The sequence below is a fragment of the Oncorhynchus nerka genome, linkage group LG7 (assembly GCF_034236695.1).
Source record: "Oncorhynchus nerka isolate Pitt River linkage group LG7, Oner_Uvic_2.0, whole genome shotgun sequence".
Classification (NCBI taxonomy): domain Eukaryota; kingdom Metazoa; phylum Chordata; class Actinopteri; order Salmoniformes; family Salmonidae; genus Oncorhynchus; species Oncorhynchus nerka.
Genome location: NC_088402.1, coordinates 30,250,578 through 30,277,539, shown reverse-complemented (window position 1 = coordinate 30,277,539; position 26,962 = coordinate 30,250,578). Strand labels below are relative to the sequence as shown.

General features: G+C 45.2%; 1 protein-coding gene across 1 annotated transcript in view; it reads right to left on the bottom strand.

The window, feature by feature from the left end:
* Window positions 1–630: 630 nt before the first annotated feature.
* Window positions 631–26,962, bottom strand: part of LOC135572623 (forkhead box protein O3-like) — a 32,192-nt gene continuing 5,860 nt past the window's right edge. The window contains exon 3 of the mRNA XM_065021046.1: window positions 631–9,278. Coding sequence (XP_064877118.1) covers window positions 7,770–9,278 — 1,509 coding nt within the window. The 3' untranslated portion in view covers window positions 631–7,769. The remainder of the gene's footprint in view (window positions 9,279–26,962) is intronic.

Sequence of the window (26,962 nt, the reverse complement as noted above, 5' to 3'; positions counted from 1 at the left end):
ACTAGACCTGCAGGGGATCGCTAGACCTGCAGGGGATCGCTCAGCTCCAAGAATATGTCTATCTGACTCTCTGAGCGTCAGCACTTTCACACCTCTTAATGGCTGATACACACACACACACCACACCTGCTGGCTTGAACCACACACACATCTCGTTTAGTCAGTGTTTTATTGTGTACGTGAGCTAATATGCTTGTGTGCGTGTGTGTTTATGGATGTTATGAGAGTTTATCCCACTGAAAGTCACCTCTAATAGCCATTTTACTCCCACGCTCTCACATATCCCTCCATTTCTCTTACTCCCTACTGGCTCACTCCCCCACAAACACACCAAGAAACCTACTCTACTGCTGCGATGTGTTCCTGATCTGGCCCGGATTTACAGCTATAGTATGCTTGAAATGACAGGGGGTGTACTGCCAGGGTTGGCTGGCACATCTAACGCACAGCAGTATGTCTATGAAGCTAGGCACACACACAAACACACAGACACACAGAAACACAAACACACACAAAAAACACACCCAAACCCACTCACAAATTAATGAACGAGCGGATACACACTCACGCAGACACACAGGCAGGCTTACACGTGCACACACACACAAATAAACAGGCACAAAACAACTCTATGTTCTGTTTTGTTTTATTATTTTATAGTCACAGATGATCAGACACATCGTTTTAGAAAAGAAATTGATATTTTGCTTGTCAAAAAAAATTATAATACAATTTTCTCCAATATAGATTATGTACAGAATGAGATTGTAATAGAAGCATCCTCATGTCTCTGTAATAAAGATGATGAGGGACTGAGGGGGGCCAAAGGGCCACAGCACAGAACCCATCCTCTCTACCAATAAATATAAACTGTGTGTGTGTGTGTGTGTGTGTGTGTGTGTGTGTGTGTGTGTGTGTGTGTGTGTGTGTGTGTGTGTGTGTGTGTGTGTGTGTGTGTGTGTGTGTGTGTGTGTGTGTGTGTGTGTGTGTGTGTGTGTGTGTGTGTGTGTGTGTGTGTGTGTGTGTGTGTACCAACTCATTCAAGAGTTTTTCTTTACTTTTCCTATTTTCTACATTGTACAATAATAGTGAAGACATCAAAACTATGAAATAACACATATGGAATCATGTAGTAACCAAAAAAGTGTTAAACAAATCTAAATATATTTTATATTTGAAAGTCTTCAAATAGCCATTCTTTGTCTTGATGACAGCTTTGAACACTCTTAGCATTCTCTCAACCAGCTTCATGAGGTAGTCACCTGGAATGCATTTCAATTAACAGATGCCCTTCTTAAAAGTTAATTTGTGGAATTTCTTTCCTTCTTTAATGCGTTTGAGCCAATCAGTTGTGTTGTGACAAGGTAGGGGGGTATACAAAAGATAGCCCTATTTGGTAAAAGACAAAGTCCATATTATCGTAAGAACAGCTCAAATAAGCAAAGAGAAACAACAGCACATCATTACTTTAAAACACGAAGGTCAGTCAATTCGGAACATTTAAAGCACTTTGAAAGTTTCTTCACGTGCAGTCACAAAAACTATAAAGCGCTATGATGAAACTGGCTCTCATGAGCACCGCAACAGGAAAGGAAGACCCAGAGTTACCTCTGCTGCAGAGGATAAGTTAATTATAGTTTCCAGTCTCAGAAATTGCAGCCCAAATAAATTCTTCACAGAGTTCAAGTAACAGACACATCAACTGTTCAGAGGAGACTGTGTGAATCAGGCTTTCATGGTCGAATTGCTGCAAATAAACCACTACTAAAGGACACCAATAATAAGAAGAGACTTGCTTCGGCCAAGAAACATGAGCAATGGACATTAGACTGGTGGAAATTGGTCCTTTGGTCTGGATTCCAAATTGTAGATTTTTGGTTCCAACCGCCGTGTCATTGTGAGATGCGATGTGGGTGAACGGATTATCTCCTCATGTGTATTTCCCACTGTAAAGCATGGAGGAGGAGGTGTTATGGTGTGGGGGTGCTTTGCTGGTGACACTGTCTCTGATGTATTTTGAATTTAAGGCACACTTAACCAGCATGGCTACCACAGCATTCTACAGCGATACACCATCCAATCTGGTTTTGGCTTAGTGGGACTATCATTTGTTTTTCCACTTGACAATGACCCAACACACCTCCAGGCTGTGTAAGGGCTATTTGACCAAGAAGAAGAGTGATGAAGTGCTGCATCAGATGATCTGGCCTCAACAATCACCCGACCTCAACCCAATTGAGATGGTTTGGGATGAGTCGCACCGCAGAGTGAAGCCAACAAGTGCTCACCATATGTGGGAACTCCTTCAAGACTGTGGGAAAAGCATTCCAGGTGAAGCTGGTTGAGAGAATGCCAAGAGTGTGCAAAGCTGTCATCATGGCAAAGGGTGGCTATTTGAAGAATCTCAAATATAAAATATATTTTGATTTGTTTAACCTTTTTATGGTTACTACATGATTACATATGTGTTATTTCATAGTTTTTATGTCTTCACTATTATTCTACAATGTAGAAAATTTTTAAAATAAAGAAAAACCCTTGAATGAGCAGGTGTTTTAAACCTTTTTGACATTTTGCCTCACCAGGCATGAAGGAGACCAGGACAAGTGATATTACAGGGCAATGTATTTCCATCATCAGTTCTGTACATCATCTTGTACATCATCATGTGTGCTTCACACACACACACAACTCAACACACAAGCAAGCGCACACTGGGGCCAGATACGAAATTACAGTCGAGTTACAACAATAGGCCATCTCAAGTCAAAAAGAAAGAAAGGACGAATGAAAGGAAGAGAAAACCCTGTGAAGATGCCCATCTTTGTTTCTCTTTGATCAGAGCAGAAGCATGGTTATCTGATCAGAGCAGAAGCATGGTTATCTGATCAGAGCAGAAGCATGGTTATCTGATCAGAGCAGAAGCATGGTTATCTGATCAGAGCAGAAGCATGGTTATCTGATCAGAGCAGAAGCATGGCTATCTGATCATAGTGTGTTGGTGCCAGCAGAGTAGCACTTGACATTTGGCATGATTCAAATGGCAAGTTCCACAGGAAGCTACTCGGCTTGAAAATATTACTGTCTCACAGTCTGCCTCTCTCTCTCTCTCTTACTCCTCTCTCTCTCCTTCCCTCTACCTCCCTTCTAGCCTCCCCATATCTCTACCTTTCTCTGCCTCGTTCTCTCCTTGTCCCTCTACCTCCCTTCTAGCCTGTACCCTAAAAATATCTCTCCTTCTCTGCCTCTCAATCCTTCTCTCTCGATCTCGAGCAGGGCAGGTGCTATGAAAAGACTCAAGGACTCTCTCTCTCCCCCTTTAGAATAGAAATGCTGCGAACAAAAAGCACCCTATCAAGACAAAGGACCTCACTGACGATCACAGAACAGAACGACCACAAAAAAACAGACAACAGCAAAGTAAAGCCAGACCGAGGCAACAGATAGAAATCTGAAGAGAGGAGTGGGGAAGGACTAGATTGATCCCAGATCTGTTTGTTTATAGCCAGCCACTCCTATGCTCTTTGTACATTTAACACAATGTGATCTGCGACCAGACTAGAGGAGGACCTTGTTGTTCAAGCACTTTCTTTCCCCTCTCAATGGATGCACATAACCTTAAACTCAAAAAACCTCACTTGTGCTTTCTGAACGGAGAGAATTATGACCTGGTGCCATGAAGATGAGATGAGAAAACACCACCACTTGGATGAAATAAAAATGATAAATAATTGATCTCTTTAGCCGGTTAATTATTGTTGTTTCCCCTTCATCTAACCTCTGGATGAGAGGATGTGATAGAAGAAGAGAGACGGAGGGAGCGAGAGAGAGAGGGACAAAGAGACAGAAAGACAGAGAGCATACATGAGAGAGAAAGAGAGAGAGAGAGAGAGAGAGGGAGAGGAGGAAAGGGCCTGTGAAAGGAAGATAGCAACAAATAATTGTTATCTTGCTGACTGTGTTAATCAGTGTGCCAATTCACTAGTGTAAAACATGTCAGGCTTTAAACTCCAGTGTGAGAGGTGGAATGGAGGATGGGACAAAGGAGGCTGCACTGAGGTCAAAGGACTGAGGACATCAAGTCCAATAACAGTAACCTAGGGCAGACCTAGGGCACTACTTTTGGCCAGAAGCTTAGGTTTTAGTGCAGTAGGAGATATTGTACCAATTCAGATTTAACTAATGGTTACTGAATACTGATGACTGAGTTGATGTCGTTAGAGGCTCTGTTCAAAATGTGTGCTGTGTAGAGGGAATAGGGTCCAAAATTAGGAGGGCACCATTTAGGACATACTCTAGACTGCGTAAACTGTTGTGTTGTGTGGTTGGTCAGCTGGAGGAAGCAGCCAGGCTGGGGTTGAATGAGAACCCTATTCATGAAGCAGAGCAGGCAGGGAGGCAGGGAGGATGGGATGCAGGGAGGCACGGAGGATGGGAGGCAGGGAGGATCGGAGGCAGGGAGGATGGGAGGCAGGGAGGATGGGAAGCAGGGAGGATGGGATGCAGGTATACAGGGAGGATGGGAGGCAGGGAGGATGGGAGGCAGGGAGGCAGGCAGGCAGGCAGGGAGGATCGGAGGCAGGGAGGATGGGAGGCAGGGAGGATGGGATGCAGGGATACAGGGAGGATGGGAGGCAGGGAGGATGGGAGGCAGGGAGGATGGGAGGCAGGCAGGCAGGGAGGATGGGAGGCAGGGAGGATGGGAGGATGGGAGGCAGGGAGGATGGGAGACAGGGAGGATGGGAGGCAGGCAGGTAGGGAGGATGGGAGGCAGGGATGCAGGGAGGAGGGAGGCAGGGATGCAGGGAGGATATGAGGCAGGGAGGACGGGAGACAGGGAGGATGGGAGGCAGGGAGGATGGGATGCAGGGAGGATGGGAGTCAGGGAGGCAGGGATGCAGAGAGGATGGGAGGCAGGGAGGATGGGAGTCAGGGAGGCAGGGAGGATGGGAGTCAGGGAGGCAGGGAGGATGGGAGTCAGAGAGGCAGGGAGGATGGGAGGCAGGGAGGATGGGAGGCAGGGAGACAGTGAGGATGGGAGGCACGAGGATGGGAGGCAGGGAGGATGGGAGGATGGGAGGCAGGGAAGCAGAGAGGATGGGAGGCAGGGAGGATGGGAGGCAGGGAGGATGGGAGGCAGGGAGGCAGGGAGGCAGAGAGGATGGGAGGATGGGAGGCAGGGAGGCAGTGAGGCAGAGAGGATTGGAGGCAGGGAGGCAGGGAGGCAGAGAGGATGGGAGGATGGGAGGCAGGGAGGATGGGAGGCAGGGAGGCAGGGAGAATGGGAGGATGGGAGGCAGGGAGGAAGGGATGCAGGGATACAGGGAGGATGGGAGGCAGGGATACAGGGAGGATGGGAGGCAGGGAGGATGGGAGGCAGGGAGGATGGGAGGCAGGCAGGCAGGGAGGATGGGAGGCAGGGATGCAGGGAGGAGGGAGGCAGGGATGCAGGGAGGATATGAGGCAGGGAGGATGGGAGACAGGGAGGATGGGAGGCAGGGAGGATGGGATGCAGGGAGGATGGGAGTCAGGGAGGCAGGGATGCAGAGAGGATGGGAGGCAGAGAGGATGGGAGTCAGGGAGGTAGGGAGGATGGGAGTCAGGGAGGCAGGGAGGATGGGAGTCAGAGAGGCAGGGAGGATGGGAAGCAGGGAGGCAGGGAGGATGGGAGGCAGGGAGGCAGGGAGGATGGGAGGCAGGGAGGCAGTGAGGATGGGAGGCACGAGGATGGGAGGCAGGGAGGATGGGAGGATGGGAGGCAGGGAAGCAGAGAGGATGGGAGGCAGGGAGGATGGGAGGCAGGGAGGCAGGGAGGATGGGAGGCAGGGAGGCAGGGAGGCAGAGAGGATGGGAGGCAGGGAGGCAGTGAGGCAGAGAGGATTGGAGGCAGGGAGGCAGGGAGGCAGAGAGGATGGGAGGCAGGGAGGAAGGGAGAATGGGAGGATGGGAGGCAGGGAGGAAGGGATGCAGAGAGGATAGGACCTGATCACTCCTCATTTCATTATGGGGAAAGCTACATAAATCCACCAAATGGAGAGGAAGAGGCACAGAGGGAATATTAGCATTTCTTCTTTCCTCCCTCATCCCTCCATCTCTACCTCCTCCGCTATTTAGTGCACAGTGACCTTAATCATCACTTTGGCCAAAACACATTAAGCCTTGACAAAGTCTGTCCGGAGGTGAGAGTGAGTGTGTGTGTGTGTGTGTGTGTGTGTGTGTGTGTGTGTGTGTGTGTGTGTGTGTGTGTGTGTGTGTGTGTGTGTGTGTGTGTGTGTGTGTGTGTGTGTGTGTGTGTGTGTGTGTGTGTGTGTGTGTGTGTTTGCGTGCGTGCGTGCGTGCGTGCGTGCGTGCGTGCGTGCGTGCGTGTGTGTGTGTGTCCGCGGATGGAGGTGAATGGGAGGGGGGAGCAACACATTACATTTGCAATAGTGATGCATCACCATCGCATTACTCCAACAGATTAAAGAGGAGATCGTGCACTTAACTAGTTGGTGATGAAGGCTGTCTGATGGATGGCTGTCCTCCTGGACCACACTGGGGCACACAACAACCAACCAACCTTATCCTCAATCTATCCTCTATGTATCCTCCATCCATTTTCCTCCATCCATCTATTGTGGGTGACACCACCAGGGAGATGGAGAACTCCTGACCTTAATCCATCCCTCCATCCCTCTATCCCTGCCTCTTTTCATCCCTCCATCATTGAGGAAGAAGGAGAATTTGCACTGACCCTGGTGCAGCCAACCCCCTCTTCCTACCCTGCATCCATCCCTCCTTCCATCCACCCGACCTCCCTACTTTCCAACCAGTATGCAAAACATTCTGAAAAGCACCCGCATCTCAACCTGCTGAACCCATTTATTTATGCAGTTCTTTGATCCTGTTCTCAAGTAAGATACCGCCTCTCTCTTTTTTATAAGAAGAGATGGATAATAAAGGGGTTTGCATAAATTCAACTTAAGCCAACAGAGACTGACTTTCCCCTGGTCTTTGTTATACTGCATCTGTTTTGAAAGTGACGGATGTAAAAGTGCTTGAGAGCTTATGGATGGCCAAGAAATTATTGATAAAGTAGAGCAGACAAACTGAAGGACATGAACCAGGGGGATAGCACAGAGCTGGGAGGGTGCTGTGGCACCACTAGAGTGTAGAAGGAATGAGAAAGAGAACACAGAGAGAGGGAGAGAAAGGGATAGAATGAACAAAGAGAGAGGAAGAGAAAGAATGAGAGAACATAGATTGTACAGTTAAAGAGACCCTCAGGAAACAACATGACAAGACACATTCAGTTATTTTGTCTTGGAGCATTAAGCATCACAGTCAATCAGTCAGTCCAAGGGTACGCTCCGACCCTGATCCCTAACCTCTGACCTCTGCAGCTCGACCTTGTGGGTAAAAGCTTTTCTGCTGTGTCCTGATTGGTCCTTGGGCTTCCCTGACCAATCCCCTTCACCCAGGCACCCAGTTCTGGCTGTGATGTCCCTGCGGCGCTCCGGCGAAAGCGGCTATGCTCATGCCCATGCCCACTCCTTGAGACAGGGAGCCGTCAAAGTTGAAGTCCATCCCCATCCCCTCTGTGTCCATGAAGTCATTGAGGTGGATGGACTCCACGTCACAGTCTAGGCTGCTGGGGAGAATGTCTACGTTTACATCCAGGTCTGGAGCCATGCGGCTGGGGTGGTGAGTGCTGTGGTGGGGGTGGCCCTGGTAGTTCTGGGTGGGGTGGAGAGTGTGGTGGTAGTAGCCATGCCAGGAGTCAGTCATAGTTATACCCTGGTGGTAGGTGGTACCGGGGTAGGGCTGGTGGCGAGGGTGGGGGTGAGGTGCCGGGGCGGAGGCCAGCCGGAGGCAGGGGTCCTGGGGTATGTCGAGAACAGAGGCAGGGTTGGGGGAAGGGACGAGGGGTTGGGGGTGGGGAGGTGGGGGGTGAGGGGGCCATAGTGGCTAGGAGTTGGGGTGGGGGTTTTGAGGCTGTAGGGCTGCAGGATGTCTGTGTTGACTCTGGGAGAAAGAGCCTGGAGGGCTGGAGGTCTGGGTCCACCCTGGAGGTGACCGTGGAGGTGACCCTGGTTGGACTGGTGAGTGTGGTCATGGCTTGTGTTCAGTTTGTGGTTGTGACTCTGGTTGTAGTCAGTGGCCGGGCTGAGGTGTTGTTTGTGGCTATGGTTATAGTCCAGGTTGGGTTGACCATGATTGTGGAGGCCATTCTGAAGATGACCGCTGGGGTTCTGGTCATGAACTGAGCCGTGACCATTGTGTGGGCCTGAATTGTGTCCATGCTCGTGGTTATTATGATTATGGTTGCTATGGCTATGATTGTGGCTGTGAACCCCGTTGGTTACCTGGGTCAGCAGCGTGTGTGACTCCCCCCCTTGCCCTCCCAGTGTGACCATGTCCTTACTGCAGTACTGAGGACCTCCAGGCCCTCCGGTCAGCAGGCTCTGCAGTGCATTGTTCTCTGAGTAGGCCCTCAGGGGGCGCTGGAAGCTGGCTCGCTTGTTCTCCTGAATGGTCTGCATGGGCATGGGGGCATGGAGCTGCAGCATGCCCAGGGGCGGCTGCCCGTAGACGGGGCCGCAGTAGGAGCCTTCCCCCTTGGGGCCGGTGCCGTAGGGGCTGGGGTAGCCGTTACGAGGCTGGGTTTGGTGGTTCTGGGGGTGGGGGTAGCCCTCTTCCAGGCTGATAGCCCCAGTCAGGTCAGTGAGTTGGGGCAGCTCCAAGGAGGTTCCTGGGCAGTGCCCCCCAGTGCCCAGGGCAGGAGAGCGAGTTGCGGTAGGGCTAGGATAGAGGCGGGGGGAGGTGGAGCAGGAAAGGCCTCCTTCCTCTGGCTCATCTGGCTCAGCCTCGGCCAGGATGGGAGAAAGGCAGCCACTAAGTGTCGAAGCCGAAGAGGAGGTCCGGGAGTGGAGATCTGTCCAGGCATCGTACTCCTCTCCTCCCACCCCTGCTCCGCCCTTCCCTGCAGGACTACCATGCTCCGGAGACCCCTGATGCATCCCCGGTCGAGCCCCGTGACCCAGGCCGTAACCCTGCCGCCTGCCCCGACCAACAGCTCCACTGCCAGCTCCGGCTCCAAGCCTCTTACCCCTGGCCCGTCCTTTACTCTTCAGGTACTTGGTGCCGTTGGGGCAGTCAATTGTGGCGGCGCGTCGTCGCGGTCCCTTCCCCATCTTCCCTCCCTCTGGGTTCAGCATCCACCAGGAACTCTTCCCTGTCCCCTCATTCTGGACACGGACAAACCGAGTGTGGAGAGACAGGTTGTGGCGGATGGAGTTCTAGAGCAGAGATAGATGGGAAGGAGAGAAAGGGAGAGAGAGAGAAAGAGAGAGAGAGATAGGGAGAGAGGGAAAAAGAGAGATAAACAGAAACACCCAAGAGAACATTTAGGGTCAAATAATCACTTTTTTAAAACACACAATCATTTGAAATCAACACCAAACTATTTCACCTTAGAGAGGGAGAGATAAAAAGAGAAAGATGGAGGAGAGACTAAGGAGGGCGAAGCGCCTCAGAGCAGCGAAGCGCCTCAGAGCTACAGTCAATCGATACCTCTCCTCTCCCCTCTTCTCCTCTCCTCTCCCCTTTTCTCTTCTCTTCTCCACTCCTTTCCCTTCTTCTCCTCTCCTCTCCCCTACTCTCCTCTCTTCTCGACTCCTCTCCACTCCTTTCCCTTCTTCTCCTCTCCTCTCCCCCTTCTCTTCTCCTCTCCACTCCTTTCCCTTCTTCTCCTCTCCTCTCCCCCCTTCTCTTCTCCTCTCCACTCCTTTCCCTTCTTCTCCTCTCCTCTCCTCTCTTCTCGACTCCTCTCCACTCCTTTCCCTTCTTCTCCTCTCCTCTCTCCTACTCTCCTCTCTTCTCGACTCCTCTCCACTCCTCTCGACCCTCTCCTCTCCTTGCCTTTCCCTTCCTCTCCCCTCCCCTCTTTTCCTTTTCCTTCCTCTCCTGTCTGCACACACTCACTCCTGTCTGCACACACTCACACATAATACAGAGGGTTTCAGCCAGAGACTCCATATCAAACTATCACCAAGGTTACAGAAATTAATCACACGTGGCAACCCAATCACAGACACACTGTATCGATTGCAAGGCCTCCAAATATGAAACACTGAGATCTAGCCAGGAGGCTGAATGAGAGAGAGGGAGACGGGAGAGGGGGGTGTAATTTGGCCGAGAGAATGAAGATCTGGAAGAGTGCCAGAGAGAGAGAGAGAGAGACAGAGAGAGAGGGGGGGGGAGAGAGAGAGAGAGAGAGAGAGGGGGTGAAGTCTATTTAAACTCTGTATAAACCATGACCTTATGAATAGTACCAGGGCAGTGATTATAGCTGTTTGGATATTATGGTAAAGAGAGAGGAGATGAAGAGCGAGAGAGAAAGAGGGAGATGGAGGGGGAGGGAGAGAGAGAGAGAGAAAGAGAGAGAGTGAGAAAGAGAGATAGAGAGAGAGAGTGAGAAAGAGAGAGAGAGAGACAGAGAGAGAGTGAGAAAGAGAGAGAGAGAGAGAGAGAGAGAGGAGGGAGGGAGAGAGAAGAGAGAGAGGGGGGAGAGTGAGAAAGAGAGAGAGAGAGAGAGAGATGGAGGGGGAAGGAGAGAGTGAGAAAGAGAGAGGAGTCAATAACCAGCAACATGTCCTGTGTAAATAGCTGTAGCTGTGTAGATATTATGTCTGCCTCTGGTTAACCTTATTTGGGGGACTAGGTCAGTATGTGAAGTAAAACATGATGCTTCCCTACAGCTGTGTTCTAATATGCATACTAACACACTACTTACTCCTCACTTCATAACTCAAGTGGCATGAAGTGTGCATATTGGAACAGGCCTTGTATGTCTTAAGCCCTGGGTTACGCCTGAGTGTCTGCTATGTAGCTAATCTACAGCTCTATAGCAGTATTTAAAGTTGAAGCCAACCTGGATATCAGCAGTACACTTTTTATCAGCAGACACTTTTTGAATATGGGCTCTGATGAGATCTAAACCAGCCTGCAGGAGAAGCTTAGCAGGGATAGAGATTGTCCGAGCTAGTCAAGCTAAGTACCCTACTGTATCTGTGGCCAAGCATGTTCTTCAGCTATAGCCAAGTAAAGTAGTCTTTATCATTACCATACTCTATTTATCATTACCATACTCTCTTTATCATTACCATACTCTCTTTATCATTACCATACTCTCTTTGTCATTACCATGCTCTCTTTATCATTACCATGCTCTCTTTATCATTACCATGCTCTCTTTATCATTACCATACTCTCTTTATCATTACCATGCTCTCTTTATCATTACCATACTCTCTTTATCATTACCATACTCTCTTTGTCATTACCATGCTCTCTTTATCATTACCATACTCTCTTTATCATTACCATACTCTCTTTATCATTACCATGCTCTCTTTATCATTACCATCCTCTCTTTATCATTACCATACTCTCTTTATCATTACCATACTCTCTTTATCATTACCATACTCTCTTTATCATTACCATGCTCTCATGCTCTCTTTATCATTACCATACTCTCTTTATCATTACCATACTCTCTTTATCATTACCATCTCTCTTTATCATTACCATACTCTCTTTATCATTTTACATACTCTCTTTATCATTACCATGCTCTCTTTATCATTACCATACTCTCTTTATCATTACCATACTCTCTTTATCATTACCATACTCTCTTTATCATTACCATGCTCTCTTTATCATTACCATGCTCTCTTTATCATTACCATACAAACTGTAGTATGTTTTTTTTTATGCCGGTTTTGTGGTTTCTTCCTGAGCGGCCTTTCAGGTTATGTCGATATATTACTCATTTTACTGTGGATATACAGTGGGGCAAAAAAAGTATTTAGTCAGCCACCAATTGTGAAAGTTCTCCCACTTAAAAAGATGAGAGAGGCCTGTAATTTTCATCATAGGTACACTTCAACTATGACAGACAAGATGAGAAAACAATTCCAGAATACCACATTGTAGGATTTGTTAGCAATTTATTTGCAAATGATGGTGGAAAATAAGTATTTGGTCAATAACAAAAGTTTATCTCAATACTTTGTTATATACCCTTTGTTTTGCAATGACAGAGGTCAAATGTTTTCTGTAAGTCTTCACAAGGTTTTCACACACTGTTCCCTATTGTTTCTGCAGATCAAGTATGCAGACATTTGCACAGTCCTGCACGAACTGGCACATTTTCTGGCTGACATTTACAGTTTTATTCATGTTTTCAAGTACTGGTGACAACTACTGCATTACGATTGTTGCATAGATTGTAATGGACACCTATGCTGTGTGTAAAATACATTTTTTGAAGGTTGTACTGATTATAATGAGCTAATGCTAAGCTATTTGCCAGCTATGTCCGGTGCCATGTTTGTTGACATTATACAATGCATTCTGGGTGTCATAGAAACGTCTGTCAGACCAAAGATGTTATACTGAGGTGAAGGAATGGTTCTCTCATCTTTTGAGTAAAATTACGGAAGTGAATGAAGGGAAGTGAATGATCGTAGACGACACACCCCGTTCAACGTGCATACTGCAATCAGACCAAACTCATCTTGTCTCCTCTTATTATCTTTGGTTGAAGCAAAAAAAACATGGCGGCATACACAAACATTGTGAGATTACTAAAAAGTGTTTTATCAATGGTGAGCTCAACCGTGATGTGATGAATTATAAATAGTAAATGCTATTACCTAATTCATATTGTGGTTTCTGTCAGCCGAGAGTTAACTAAATATGACAGCCTGTGTTACGTCAATCTTTCCTCAGTTAGCGCTAGGACAAATGTAGCCTACATTTTCCGGTTTGGAGGATTGTGTAATAATGTCACTTCTTCTGTAAATGTCTGAACATTGCATCCAAAAACAAATTGGTCACATTCAGGACACAACTTCATAAGGACTGTGTTTGTGCAAAATGTTTCTGTGAAAAAACAGGGTGGCCAGTTACATCAATCAAAACTGGACGTTCTAAATAAGCATTCTAATCACACCGGTTTGAGCATACACTGCTGGGACCACTGTAGAATGATCACACCGGTTTGAGCATACACTGCTGGGACCACTGTAGAATGATCACACCGGTTTGAGCATACACTGCTGGGACCACTGTAGAATGATCACACCGGTTTGAGCATACACTGCTGGGACCACTGTAGAATGATCACACCGGTTTGAGCATACACTGCTGGGACCACTGTAGAATGATCACACATGTTTGTTGGTACGTGTGAAAAGGTTCAAGTTATGTTTGTAGTTGTACACATTTACAATAGACCTATATCTAAAAATACATACAGACAAATTACATACAGTATATTATTGAAGTATGAATTAGGCTATTTGAGAATGTTTGAATCCTAAGCAACCTGCTTACACAGAGTTTGATGTACAATACCAACATACAGTGCATTCGGAAAGTATTCAGACCCCTTGACTTTTTCCACATTTTGTTACGTTACAGCCTTGTTCTAAAATGGATTAAATCATTTCCCCCCTCATCAATCTACGCACATTAACCGATAATGATAAAGCAAAAACAGGTTTTTAGGAATATTAGCAAATGTATTAATATTAAAAAACGGAACTATAACATTTACATAAGTATTCAGATCCTATACTCGGTACTCTGTTGAAGCACCTTTAGCAGCGATTACAGCCTTGAGTCTTATTGGGTATGACACTACATCCTTGGCACATCTGTATTTGGGGACTTAGTCCCATTCTTCTCTGCACATCCTCTCAAGCTCTGTCAGGTTGGATGGGGAGCATCACTGCACAGCTATTTTCATCTCTCCAGAGATGTTCGATCGGGTTCAAGTCCGGGCACTGGCTCGGCCACTCAAGGACATTCAGAGACTTGTCCCGAAAGCCACTACTGCATTGTCTTGGCTGTGTGCTTAGGGTTGTTGTCCTGTTGGAGTGTGAAACTTCACCCCAGTCATCAAGGATGACTTTGCTCCATTCATCTTTCCCTCGATCCTGACCCTGCCGCTGAAAAACATCCCCACAGCATGATGCTGCCACCACCAATTTGCCCAGGAACTTTGACTTCGACAGACCTTTTAAATGTGTGGATGCGTTCAGTCCAAAATGATTTTGTTCATTCACTCAGTAGTGATTACACATTCATTTATCTTGCTTGGTTAAAATATAATAGTCTAAAAACAGTTCATTTGTTGAAAACAGATTCAGTTAATAAAGTTAACCAAGTTAGCATTTCCTTTTCTTTTGACTGCACACTGCTGGCTGGCTGCAACCTGATCTCATAGCATTTCTTATTATTATCTACATAAATCCGAGACACTCCATTTAGTTTGGTATGTTACATTTTGTATGGTATGTATTCATTTGTGGAGATCCATCATCCATTTCGCATGATATGTTATGAATTACAATTCGTATGACACGTTACGATTTTGCAATTGGTAATGTATGTTATGAATTTCAATTAGTACAATATGTTACGACTTTCCAATATATATGATATGTTACGAATTCCAAATTGTTGAGGCTAACATTCATGTTAGCTAGGTTAGGGTTTAGGGTTAAGGTTAGTGTTAGGAGTTATGTTAAATGATTAAGGTTGGGGTTAGGGGAAGGTTTAGCTAACATGCTAAGTAGTTGCAAAGTAGCTAGAAACTAGTAAGTAGTTGCAAAGTTGGTAATTAGCTTAAATGCTAATGTTGTCCATAAAGAGGTTGGAACACTCAACCTTTGGGTTGCTAGACCTTCGTGTCATACACCCATCCTTCCACCCCGACCAACCACCCTCATTTTTGCCATATGTAACCCTATGTCATATGAAACCATACCAAACGTAACATATCATACTAATTTCAGTGTCCTGGATTTACATGTACTATGTTACGTCTAGTCTATCAGACCAGGCTGCAACACAGCATGTCACACATGCAGTGATTTTGATGTTTCCCCTGGTGCATTTGAAACAGCGATGCTGTCAGTCTGGTAAATTGATGCAAGCATGCACAACTGAGGTACGGTTTACATGTGTATTTGGGGTTCGACTATATGCGTTTCTTAACCATCTTTCTGTCTTTTAACAAAACAATGTGTTTTCTTGGCTATGGTTTGTGTGGTCTTGGTTGTTCTTCGAGGAAATGTAGAGTAACTAACTGCAGTGTTTGTCCTGTTTGAAATCTGGCTACCTCATCTACCGTACTTAGCTTGGTCTGTGCAATGCAAATGAACATGAGTTTGGTGGTTTTAAACTTGACGTAACTAGCTAGTTATGTTTTGTGTAAGAAAGTATGATCTATTGTGGTGCATGAACTGGCCATACAAGTTAGCTAATATCACAATATTAAGGTTACTAAGGTGACTATTGTCGTGTCTATAGTCTATTTCCCCACCTGGTTTAATTCCCCCATCACGTGTAGCTAACAGGTCTCCTCATCTCATCCTGTTCTCTATCTTCATTCTCTCATTCTCTCCATCATTCTCTCCTCTGCCTCCTGTCCAATTTTGCTGCTGTCCTCTACCATTCATCTTTCTCTCTGTGGCACTCCGCGTCTCCTAATCACGCCGTCTCTCATTCTCTCCCTCTCTCCACCCATCTATCCATCCACCTATCTCTTTTCTAGTCACCTCTGGTGACACAATTTCCACTCCCCCCATTCACATGGAAAAGCAACCAAATACCCAGAAACAAATGAAATGGGAGATACAAATCTATATTCAAGAGTCTCCTAACCACCCACCCCTCCCTGTGGAATCAATATAGTGTCTGTCAGTGTATATGTTCCCCTCCTAACCCTAAACTATGGGCCCTACCAGTGGAAATTGGACTCCCTCCCGACTAAATAGATTAGCTACGGCTCTTTGTTTGGTTGGTATTGTGTTGAAAGCAAAAAACACCTGAACAAAAGATATAGTGTCCTCACAAAACATCTCCAGGAAAATGCAGCAGCTAAGTGGGTTGCAAATTAATCCTGGGTCCTACCTACAATTTCCTATCCCCCAGAACCCCCCAACAGTGACTTCTAACTGGCAAATGTACCCCATCCACCAATCCACCACTGACAACATGCTGCTTTGACTCCAGTCTTTTTACAGAGGAGTGGAAATCGGATAAGAGATGTATTTATGCCCTTTCCGCCCTACGAGGGGTCCTCAGCAGAAAATGCAAAGCTGACAAATGGCATGAGCAGTTATGAGCACACGCACACGCTGATGCAATAGCCAGATGCACTTCCACTCCCACACCCACCCACAACACAGCAGTAGAGATGCAGTGGTGGTATACACCACATACAGCGAGTATACTAACAGACTTAATCAAAGGCAAATTGAATGACGGCATAGTGAGCGAGGCCAACGTGAGATCGACCCACATCAGGTGATCTGAGAGAGACGCCCTGACAGGTTCCTCACATGACGGCGGGCTCCAGCTGGGCGTAACGATGGCAACAGAGTAAACCAAGCGAGAGAGGGAGTAGAGAGAGACAGAGAGAGATGAAGTGTGTATGTGTGTGTGTACATGGCAGTCAGATGCTGTTTGATGATGCTGCAGGCAGAGAAGGCAGCTACTCCAAATAGGCTTTTATCTGAGTCTGACAGATTTGTGTTCCTATCCACCAGGGAGCCTCAATCAGCAGCAGTCACCACTCTTCACTGCCTAGCGAACTATCGCTACCTATGTGGAACAGTCAGCCTCACTGATTAGCAAGTCATGTGTGGTAGAACATACTACCACCACTATCACTGTTACTACCCTACTAGGAGTACTGGGACTTAGCCTTCTATTACCAGACTGATGACCACTACGTGAATAATTTATGTAAGTTCGCAAGAGGCTACTGGGACCTATAGGGAACCTATAAGAATATAATATAAATTATATTTTACTTAAAAGGAGGTTTGATTTTCACATCCATAAAAAACATTGAAGTTGTCCATTGTGGTTAACACTGTTCTGCACAACCAGGATACAAATGAGCAAGTTTAGGGGCGTTGAACCACCGTGTCATATCTCACTGCCATACTGTATTAACAGTAGTCTCTATATTAACTTGTCACAAAAGATATTCTATCATGAAGCTGAGAGGCCTTGCCTGAGGCTGGGCGAGACTGAGTGTGACACGGGCACACGTACACACACACTGGGAGAGATTGAGTGTGACTGATAGCACGGTGAGTGATCTCGTCTTCAGGTCTCTGCAGTTCTACTCCTGCAGGGTGAGTTGTGTAACAGGCTAGCACTGCTGCTGTGTGTTCCGCCAGGGCAACCGTGATACAAGTCTGTATTCGACCTTCATCCATGTCTGAGGACGTCTGAAGATGACGTGGAAACCGTCCACTAGGGGCAACAGTGAGTTCGGATTTGCTAGGACTTTGTGAACAAGGATGGCGGATGTGCGTAAATCATCTGCTTCTTGTGCCAAAGTTCGCATTTTTGAATCCAGCGATAGAAAGCTGTTTTTGAGATTTTTGTTTTAAGCCTATCCCAAGCCTTACTTGAACCATTTGGAGTTAATGCTTAACCTTAAGATTTATGAGTTAATGGCTAAACTTCAGCCTAACCTTAAACTTCAGCCTAAAACCATAAAAATGTGGAGTTAATGTCTAAACTTAAACTTAAACACTTCAACATTTTCAACTTGCAACAACTTCAAAATGTTGGATGAACGTGTAATTCTGACGTGGGACTGTGAGAGCTAGTTGGTGTGATTGTGTGTTTCCAGGCTAGCACTGCTGCAGCTCATGTGTAGTCTGGAGTATAAATAGAAACTGAGTTTGACCCAGACTCACCAGGCTAGGCCGGCTGCCTCTCTTTGCTCTCGCTCTTTCCCTCCCTCTTTCTTTCTTTCGCTCTACACACACTCTCCCTCAATACACACACTACATACCTAATCCCTCTCCAGCCTGGGTAATCCAGGACAATCCCAGGCTAATCCTGCCTAAATCTGGGCTACTCCTTAGCTGGGGCTCACCCCGACACCGCAGCGACAGGACACGGATTGGTCGATCAGTAGGATCATGACGATTTTGAGTGGAAACGGTGACTATGACATGTGACAAAAATGGTGGGACGGAACAAAAACAAGCGCAGGCTGCTTGAACGGCCTGGCTGGACATATGGACAGCTTGACCTGTCCACGTCACAAGGTCCCTGTTGATATTCTCTGAGGAAAACATGTTTTTCACTGCTAGCGTTCAGCAGTACACAACTGCCAGTTTCAAGTCAGTATACGGCCATCTCTTAACAGATTTACCATATCTCTATGTTATCAGTCCTGATCCTGGTGGGGAATCAACTAAAGAAACATATAACAGTTGTTCTAGCCTGGTCCCAGATCTGTTTGTGCTGTCTTGACAACTTTTACTGTATGGTCGCTGACCAGACTACAGTTGTTTGTGAAGAGAATGCAATGCTGTGAGACAGCAGTGATATCTGGCCAATCAGCTTAATCCTATTTATTGGACATTGATCCTGATGCCACAATAAGGTCTTAAAAAGCCTTGATGAAGAGTCTCCTTAATGCCGGGTCTAGGAGGCTTTCACCTCAGACAAACTGATCCCAATCAGACAGATAGTCCCTTTGGCACACAGACAGTACCTTCCAATAACAAGATTTGATTGGGACGTACAGTGCATTCGGAAAGTATTCAGACCCCTTGACTTTTCCACATTTTGTTACGTTACAGTCTTATTCTATAATGGATTAAATCATTTATTTTCCTCATCCATCTACACACGATAGCCCATAATTACGAAGCATAAACAGGTTTTCAGAAATGTTTGCAAATGTCTTAAAAATAAAAAACATAAGTATTCAGACCCTTTACTCAGTACTTTGTTGAAGCACCTTTGGCAGCGATTACAGCCTTGAGTCTTCTTGGGTATGACGCTACAAGCTTGGCACACCTGTATTTGGGGAGTTTCTCCAATTCTTCTCTGCAGATCTTCTCAAGCTCTGTCAGGTTGGATGGGGAGCGTCGCTGCACAGCTATTTTCAGGTCTCTCCAGAGATGTCCGATTGTGTTCAAGTCCGGGCTCTGGCTGGGCCACACAAGGACATTCAGCCACTCTTGCTTTGTCTCGGCTGTGTGCTTAGGGTCGTTTTACTTTTGGAAGGTGACCCTTCGCCCCAGTCTGAGGTCCTGAACGCTCTGGAGCAGGTTTTCATCAAGGATCTCTCCTTAATTTGCTCTTCGATCCTGACTAGTCTCCCAGTCCATGCCACTGAAAAACATCCTCATAGCATGATGCTCCCATCGCCATGCTTTACCATAGGGATGGTGCCAGGTTTCCTACAGACATGACGCTTGGCATTCAGGCCAAAGAGTTCAATCTTGGTTTCATCAGACCAGAGAATCTTGTTTCTCGTGGTATGAGTCCTTTAGTTGCTTTTTGGCAATCTCCAAGCAGGCTGTCATGTGCCATTTACTGAGGAGTGGCTTCCGTCTGTCTCTGCCATAAATGCCTGTTTGGTGGAGTGCTGCAGAGATAGTTGTCATTCTGGAAGTTTCTCCCATCTCCACAGAGGAACTCTGGAGCTCACAGAGGCCCTTCTCCCCCGATATCTCAGTTTGGCTGGGTGGCCAGCTCTAGAAAGAGTCTTAGTCATTCCAACCTTCTTCCATTTAAGAATGATGGAGGCCACTGTGTTCTTGGGGACCTTCAATGATGCATACATTTTTTGGTACCCTTGCCCAGATCTGTACCTTGACACAATCCTGTCTCGGAGCTTTACAGACAATTCAGTCGACTTCATGGCTTGGTTTTTGCTCTGACATGCACTGTCAAATGTGGGACCTTATATAGACAGGTGTGTCCCCTTCCAAATCATGTCATATCAATTTAATTTACCACAGGTGGATTCCAATCAAGTTGTAGAAACATCTCAAGGATGATCAATGGAAACAGGATTCACCTGAACTCAATTTCGAGTCTCATAGCAAAGGGTCTGAATACTCATGTAAATAAGGTATTTTTTGCTTTTTCATTATGTGTTATTGTGTGTAGATTGTTGAGGAACAAATGTAATTTCATCCATTTTAGAATAAGGCTGTAATGTAACAAAATGTGGGAAAGGTCAAGGTGTCTGAATACTTTCGGAATGCACTGTACATCACTCTAAGCTCATTAGGTAGAAGAAAGTCAGCTTGTACAGTATTTTGTGTTTTGAAGAGCTGTTGACATACAAGGAATCCATTTTTAATCAGGCATATTTTGGACCACTGTCTATGGGCACTTCTTTAAACATCTGGGAGCATCTAGTTTACTGGTTCTCCTTGGTTTATTCATGATATTCTACACACCCTGCATTCGCTTGATTTTGATACTAGCTATAAACATTTAACACGGAGGAACCAGCTGCTCATCCGAGAGTACTGTACTGTAGGCTGAACTGAAAACCACAAGAAAGCTGTGTTGATTTACTCTCCCTGCCACAGGTCTGTAAACGTCCAAGAGTGGAGCAGGTTGATGCCTCTGCTCCCCTTTCCTCTGCATCTCACCGACTGGACGTTTTTATATTCTAGCTTTTACCACTCTATCCTCAGTGGAGAACTCTGTGGAATGGGGAGGTTATTTAGAGAATTCACTGGAACATCATGTAATGAATTATATTCCGTTTTTTGTGTTGCTTTCACATTTTAACACGACACATTCCAGAGCGTTCTAGAATTCAGAGCGTTCTGTTTTACATACTGTGCATGTGGACGGTGTTCTATTAGAGGTGGTTAAGACGGAATATGGACAGTCCATACTAACCCTGAGTGTTCTGGGGGAATGTTCTAAAGGAGCGTTTATAGTAGGACTAGACACTAGACAAAAGCAGATTTTCCACCATGCTCTAACCATTATTTATTCATCAATTTCACACAGCTAACCGTCATTATGCACGGTCGGCCCTGTCAATGTGTGTGTGTGTGTGTGTGTGTGTGGGTACCAGAAGTGCTCACGAGGATAGCAAAACAAGGAAAATTCAGACAAGTGGGGACATATTTCTGGTCCCCCACAAGGAAAATGTGTATTTTAGGCTTAGGGATTAGGGTTAGGGTTACAATTAGGGTTAGGTATAATTTTAGGGTTAGGGGTTTGGGGTTAAGGTTATGGTTAAGGTTAGGGTAATGGTTAGGTTAAGGGTTAAGGTTACGGTTAGGATTAGATTTAGAGTTAGGGAAAATAAGATTTTGGATAGGAATCAATTCCTTGTTCCCCACAAGGATAGCAATACAAAACTGTGTGTGTGTGTGTGTGTGTGTGTGTGTGTCATTACACACGGCCGGTGCTGTCAATGGGGAGTCTACACTCTGTGCCGTAGCATTTGTTTGATCATAAGCAGCAGTGGAGGAGTGGAGGGAGAAGATAAAAGCTGCTGACGACTGCATGCATTCATTGTGGAGAGAGAGGCTTTCTTTCTGTATGCGGGGAGAGAGCGAGAGAGAGCAGGAGCCAGAGTGGGCTGTGTGGGAATGGCTTTCCTCTCGCCTGCCTCTATTCTACTAAGCCTGTCTGAAGGCGATCGATGGAAATGAGTCGACGCTAAAGATTCACTTCCTGTGACTGATGTCACGGGCAGTGCTTGTCTCTTTGAAAGGAAATAAAGGACTGGGAGGCTCACGGATTAATGGAAGAGGGGGAAGAGAAGGGGAATGTGTAGCTGGGGAGTGGAGAAGAGAGAGACACAATGCTCTGATGGATTGAAGGGAAATATAATAGGTCAACACAAGCAGCAGTATACAAGGTTGTTCTAAAGATATGTGGGTTATGGTGGGAGTGGGAGGGCTATAGTAATGATATTAGCAGTTTTGGTACTGTGTTGTACTTGCTGTAGTGGTAGTGGGAACAATAGTATGTGACAGCTGTAGTGGTGCTATCACAGTAGAGGTAGTAGCAGTAGTAGTTAGGGTTGAATGGCGGGAACCTGGTTACCTAGTTTTACTGAGATTTACTGCCAAAAACCACTCCCTTTTTCCGGGATAAATAACTGCGAGAAACCGGTTAATTATAATAAATTAGTTATATGAACAGCATGGCTTGAAATGGAACTGTTAAATTACTTATTTTCCACCATAATTTGCAAATAAATTCATTAAAAATCCTACAATGTGATTTTCTGGATTTTTTTTCTCATTTTGTCTGTCATAGTTGAAGTGTACTTATGATGAAAATTACAGGCCTCTCTCATCTTTTTAAGTGGGAGAACTTGCACAATTGGTGGCTGACTAAATACTTTTTTGCCCCACTGTATGTGTGATGTCTAAATCTGGCTTCTTTATGGCCTCTGCATGATGAATCAACGATCAGGGTGGGGACAGAGCCTCTCAGTATGCAACGCAGTTCACAATGCATATAGACCTATCATCTCATCACGCTAACTTTTTTCTTGTGACAGGCAGGCCTACATTTGCTGCAGCATAGTCTACCCATCTGCATTGGGCTTTCGGGGTCAACTTGTTTTTTAATTGTAAAGATGTTTTATTTTTTTGCAGTTGCAGAGTTTTAAAACAGCCTATTAATCTAATATGGTCTTTCTCTCTCTCCAAATCCATTCAAATGGCATCCAAAATAGATTATTCTGTTCTAGATTGATATCTAAAACCCTATATATAGACATCCTAGCCTAGCTCTTTCAGGTAATACATTCAAAGCAGTATTAGCCTTATATTTAGCAAATTAATGATGGGTTATGCATAGTAAGCTTCTAACCTATAGCCTTTGTCTCTTGCGCAATACGCACGCACCTGTGCTCCACTGGCCTCTCTCCTTAAAAACGCTCCTTAGCTCTTGGAGTCCCATGCAGGATCAGCTAGACTAGAATAGCTTGCTGAAATTATTTTCTTAGCATTTCTTATAGAAATAGACTATTCGAAGAGGGACGCAACCTCTTTTTTTGCTGAATGTTAAATACAGCAGCCAATAGAACACAAGGGTAAGAAAGAAGAGCAAACTCGCGATGGCGGTAAGCTATAAAAGTTATTTATTCAGACCCATAAGCATTCAATCTCCGTGAAGAGAAGTGAAAGCCTTCTGCATCTAATTCTAGTCCTATATTATTTAAGGATGTCATTAGAATGATGACGATAAGGACAACAAAACGTGTTTCATTTAACTGTCGAAAGCGAGGGAGGAATGAAGCAACGAGAGAGAAAGAGGTCGGCTAATAACATTTGCTGAAATATTATGGAAGGTATATGTGCATCAGCCTATTCATTTTAGAAATAGGACCTATGATATTTCAAAATGGAAATCATATTTGTAACTTTGTAGGTCACATGGTCTGGTCACATGGTCTGGTCACATGGTCTGCACCAGAACCGCATGTTCTCTTCTGCTTTAGCATGGTTTAAATTAGGTGCGTAATTCCAGTCCATATAATACAGTCAAATACAATACAGTACGGTAATTCAGTTCACACTCAAAAAGATTAGCCTACTGGCGCATTTCATTTATTTACCCAAGAGAGCATATAGCTAGCTACATCCAATCTATGGGCTTTAGTGTTTTTCTGTCGTGCGTGATGTGCCTATATCATATACAGCTCATTCGGAAAGTAATCAGACCCCTTGACTTTTTCCACATTTTGTTACGTTGCAGCCTTATTCTAAAATGGATGAAATTGCATTTTTCCACCTCATCAATCTAAACACAATACCCCATATGAGTTACTCCCATTCTTCCCTGCAGATCCTCTCAAGCTCTGTCAGGTTCGTGGTCACCTCCATGACCAAGGCCCTTCTCCCCTGATTGCTCAGTTTGGCTGGGTGGCCAGCTCTAGGAAGAGTCTTGGTGGTTCCAAACTTTAAGAATGATTGAGGCCACTGTGTTCTTGGTGACCTTCAATGCTGCAGACATTTTTTGGTACACTTCCCCAGAGCTGTGCCTGGACACAATCCTGTCTCTGAACTCTATGGACAATTCCTTCGACCTCGTGGCTTGGTTTTTGCCCTGACATGCACTGTCAACTGTGGGACCTTATATAGACAGCTGTGTGCCTTACCAAATCATGTTCAATCCATTGAATTTACCACAGGTGGACTCCAATTAAGTTGTAGAAACATCTCAAGGATGATCAATGGAAACAGGATGCACCTGAGATCAATTTCGAGTCTCAAAGCAAAGGGTCTGAATACTTATTTAAATGTGATATTTCTGTTTTAATACATTTGCAAAAATGTCTAAAAACATGTTTTTGCTTTGTCATTATGGGGTATTCTGTGTAGACTGATGAGGAAAACATCTATTTAATACATTTTATAATAAGGTTGTAACGAACAACGTTACGGGGTCTGAATACTTTCCGGATGCACTGTATGTAGCCTGTTGGATAACAGCACAATCATATGGGCTTTTTTGGGTTTGAGCTCATTAAAAGTCATTAATGTACGGCTCATAAAATGTATTTATTATATGGCTCATCAAGCTCAGGTAGCATCAGGTTAGAATTTTCATGCTGATCAAAGCTCTAATCTGACATTTTGGCGCTATAGAGGGTAGTGCATATGGTCCAGTACATCACTTGGACCAAGATTCCTGACATCCAGGACCTAAAGTTGAAGTCAGAAGTTTACATACACCTTAGCCAAATACATTTAAACTCAGTTTTCACAATTCCTGACATTTCATCCAAGTAAAAATTCCCTGTCTTAGGTCAGTTAGGATTACCACTTTATTTTAAGAATGTGAAATGTCAGAATAATAGTAGAGATAATGATTTATTTCAGCTTTTAGTTCTTTCATCACATTCCCAGTGGGTCAGAAGTTTACATACACTCAATTAGTAGTTGGTAGCATTGCCTTTAAAGTGTTTAACTTGGGTCAAACGTTTCGGGTAGCCTTCCACAAGCTTCCCACAATAAGTTGGGTGAATTTTGGCCCATTCCTTCTGACACAGCTGGTGTAACTGAGTCAGGTTTGTAGGCCTCACACACACTTTTTCAGTTCTGCCCACAAATGGTCTATAGGTTTGAGGTCAGGGCTTTGTGATGGCCACTCCAATACCTTGGCCATGTTGTCACAAGCCATTTTGCTACAAATTTGGAAGTATGCTTGGGGTCATTGTCCATTTGGAAGACCCATTTGCGACCAAGCTTTAACTTCCTGACTGATGTCTTGAGATGTTGCTTCAATATATCCACATAATTTTCCTACCTCATGATGCCATCTATTTTGTGAAGAGCACCAGTCCCTCCTGCAGCAAAGCACCCCCACAACATGATGCTGCCACCCCCGTGCTTCACTGTTGAGATGGTGTTCTTTGGCTTGCAATCCTCCCCATTTTTCCTCCAAACATAACAATGGTCATTATGGCCAAACAGTTCTATTTTTGTTTCATCAGACCAGAGGACATTTCTCCAAAAAGTACAATCTTTGCCCCCATGTGCAGTTGTAAACCATAGTCTCTATTTTTATGGCGGTTTTGGAGAAGTGGCTTCTTCCTTGCTGAGAGGCCTTTCGGGTTATGTCAATATAGGACTCGTTTTACTGTGGATATAGATACTTTTGTACCTGTTTCCTCCAGCATCTTCACAAGGTCCTCTGCTGTGTTCTGGGATTGATTTGCACTTTTCACGTTCATCTCTAGGAGACAGAACGCGTCTCCTTGCCTGAGCAGTATGGAGGGATGAACCAGACTTATGGACGTCTACAATTGTTTTTCTAGGGTCTTGGCTGATTTCTTTTGATTTTCCCATGATGTCAAGCAAAGAGGCACTGAGTTTGAAGGTAGACCTTGAAATACATTCACAGGTACACCTCCAATTGACTCAAATTATGTCAGTTAGCTTCTAAAGCCATGACATCATTTTCTGGAATTTTCCAAGCTGTTTAAAGGCACAGTCAACTTAGTGTATGTAAACTTCTGACCCACTGGAATTGTGATACAGTGAATTATAAGTGAAATAATCTGTCTGTAAACAATTGTTGTAAAATTACTTGTGTCATGCACAAAGTAGATGTCCTAACCGACTTGCCAAAACTATAGTTTGTTAACAAGACATTTGAGTGGTTGAAAATTTTGATTTAATGACTCCAACCTAAGTCTATGTAAACTTCTGACTTCAACTGTATATACAGTACTAGGTGGTGTCAGAGGAATTGTCAAAGACTCCAGTCACCCAAGTCATAGACTGTACTCTCTACTGCACGGCAAGCGGTACCGGAGCGCCAGGTCTAGGAACAAAAGGCTCCTTAACAGCTTCTATCCACAAGCTATAAGACTGCTGAACAATTAATCAAATGGCCACCAGACTACTTACATTGACCCCCCCCGCTCTGTTTTTACACTGCTGCTATTCGCTTTTTCTTTTCTATGCATAGTCACTTTACAAAAGACTTTGACTAACCTGTACCCCCGCACATTGACTCGGTACCGGGACCCCCTGTATATAACCTCGTTGTTGTTATGTCACTTTACAAAAGACTTTGACTAACCTGTACCACCGCACATTGACTCGGTACCGGGACCCCCTGTATATAACCTCGTTGTTGTTATGTCACTTTACAAAAGACTTTGACTAACCTGTACCCCCGCACATTGACTCGGTACCGGGACCCCCTGTATATAACCTCGTTGTTGTTATGTCACTTTACAAAAGACTTTGACTAACCTGTACCCCCGCACATTGACTCGGTACCGGGACCCCCTGTATATAACCTCGTTGTTGTTATGTCACTTTACAAAAGACTTTGACTAACCTGTACCCCGCACATTGACTCGGTACCGGGACCCCTGTATATAACCTCGTTGTTGTTATGTCACTTTACAAAGACTTTGACTAACCTGTACCCCCGCACATTGACTCGGTACCGGGACCCCCTGTATATAACCTCGTTGTTGTTATGTCACTTTACAAAAGACTTTGACTAACCTGTACCCCCGCACATTGACTCGGTACCGGGACCCCTGTATATAGCCTCGTTGTTGTTATGTCACTTTACAAAAGACTTTGACTAACCTGTACCCCCGCACATTGACTCGGTA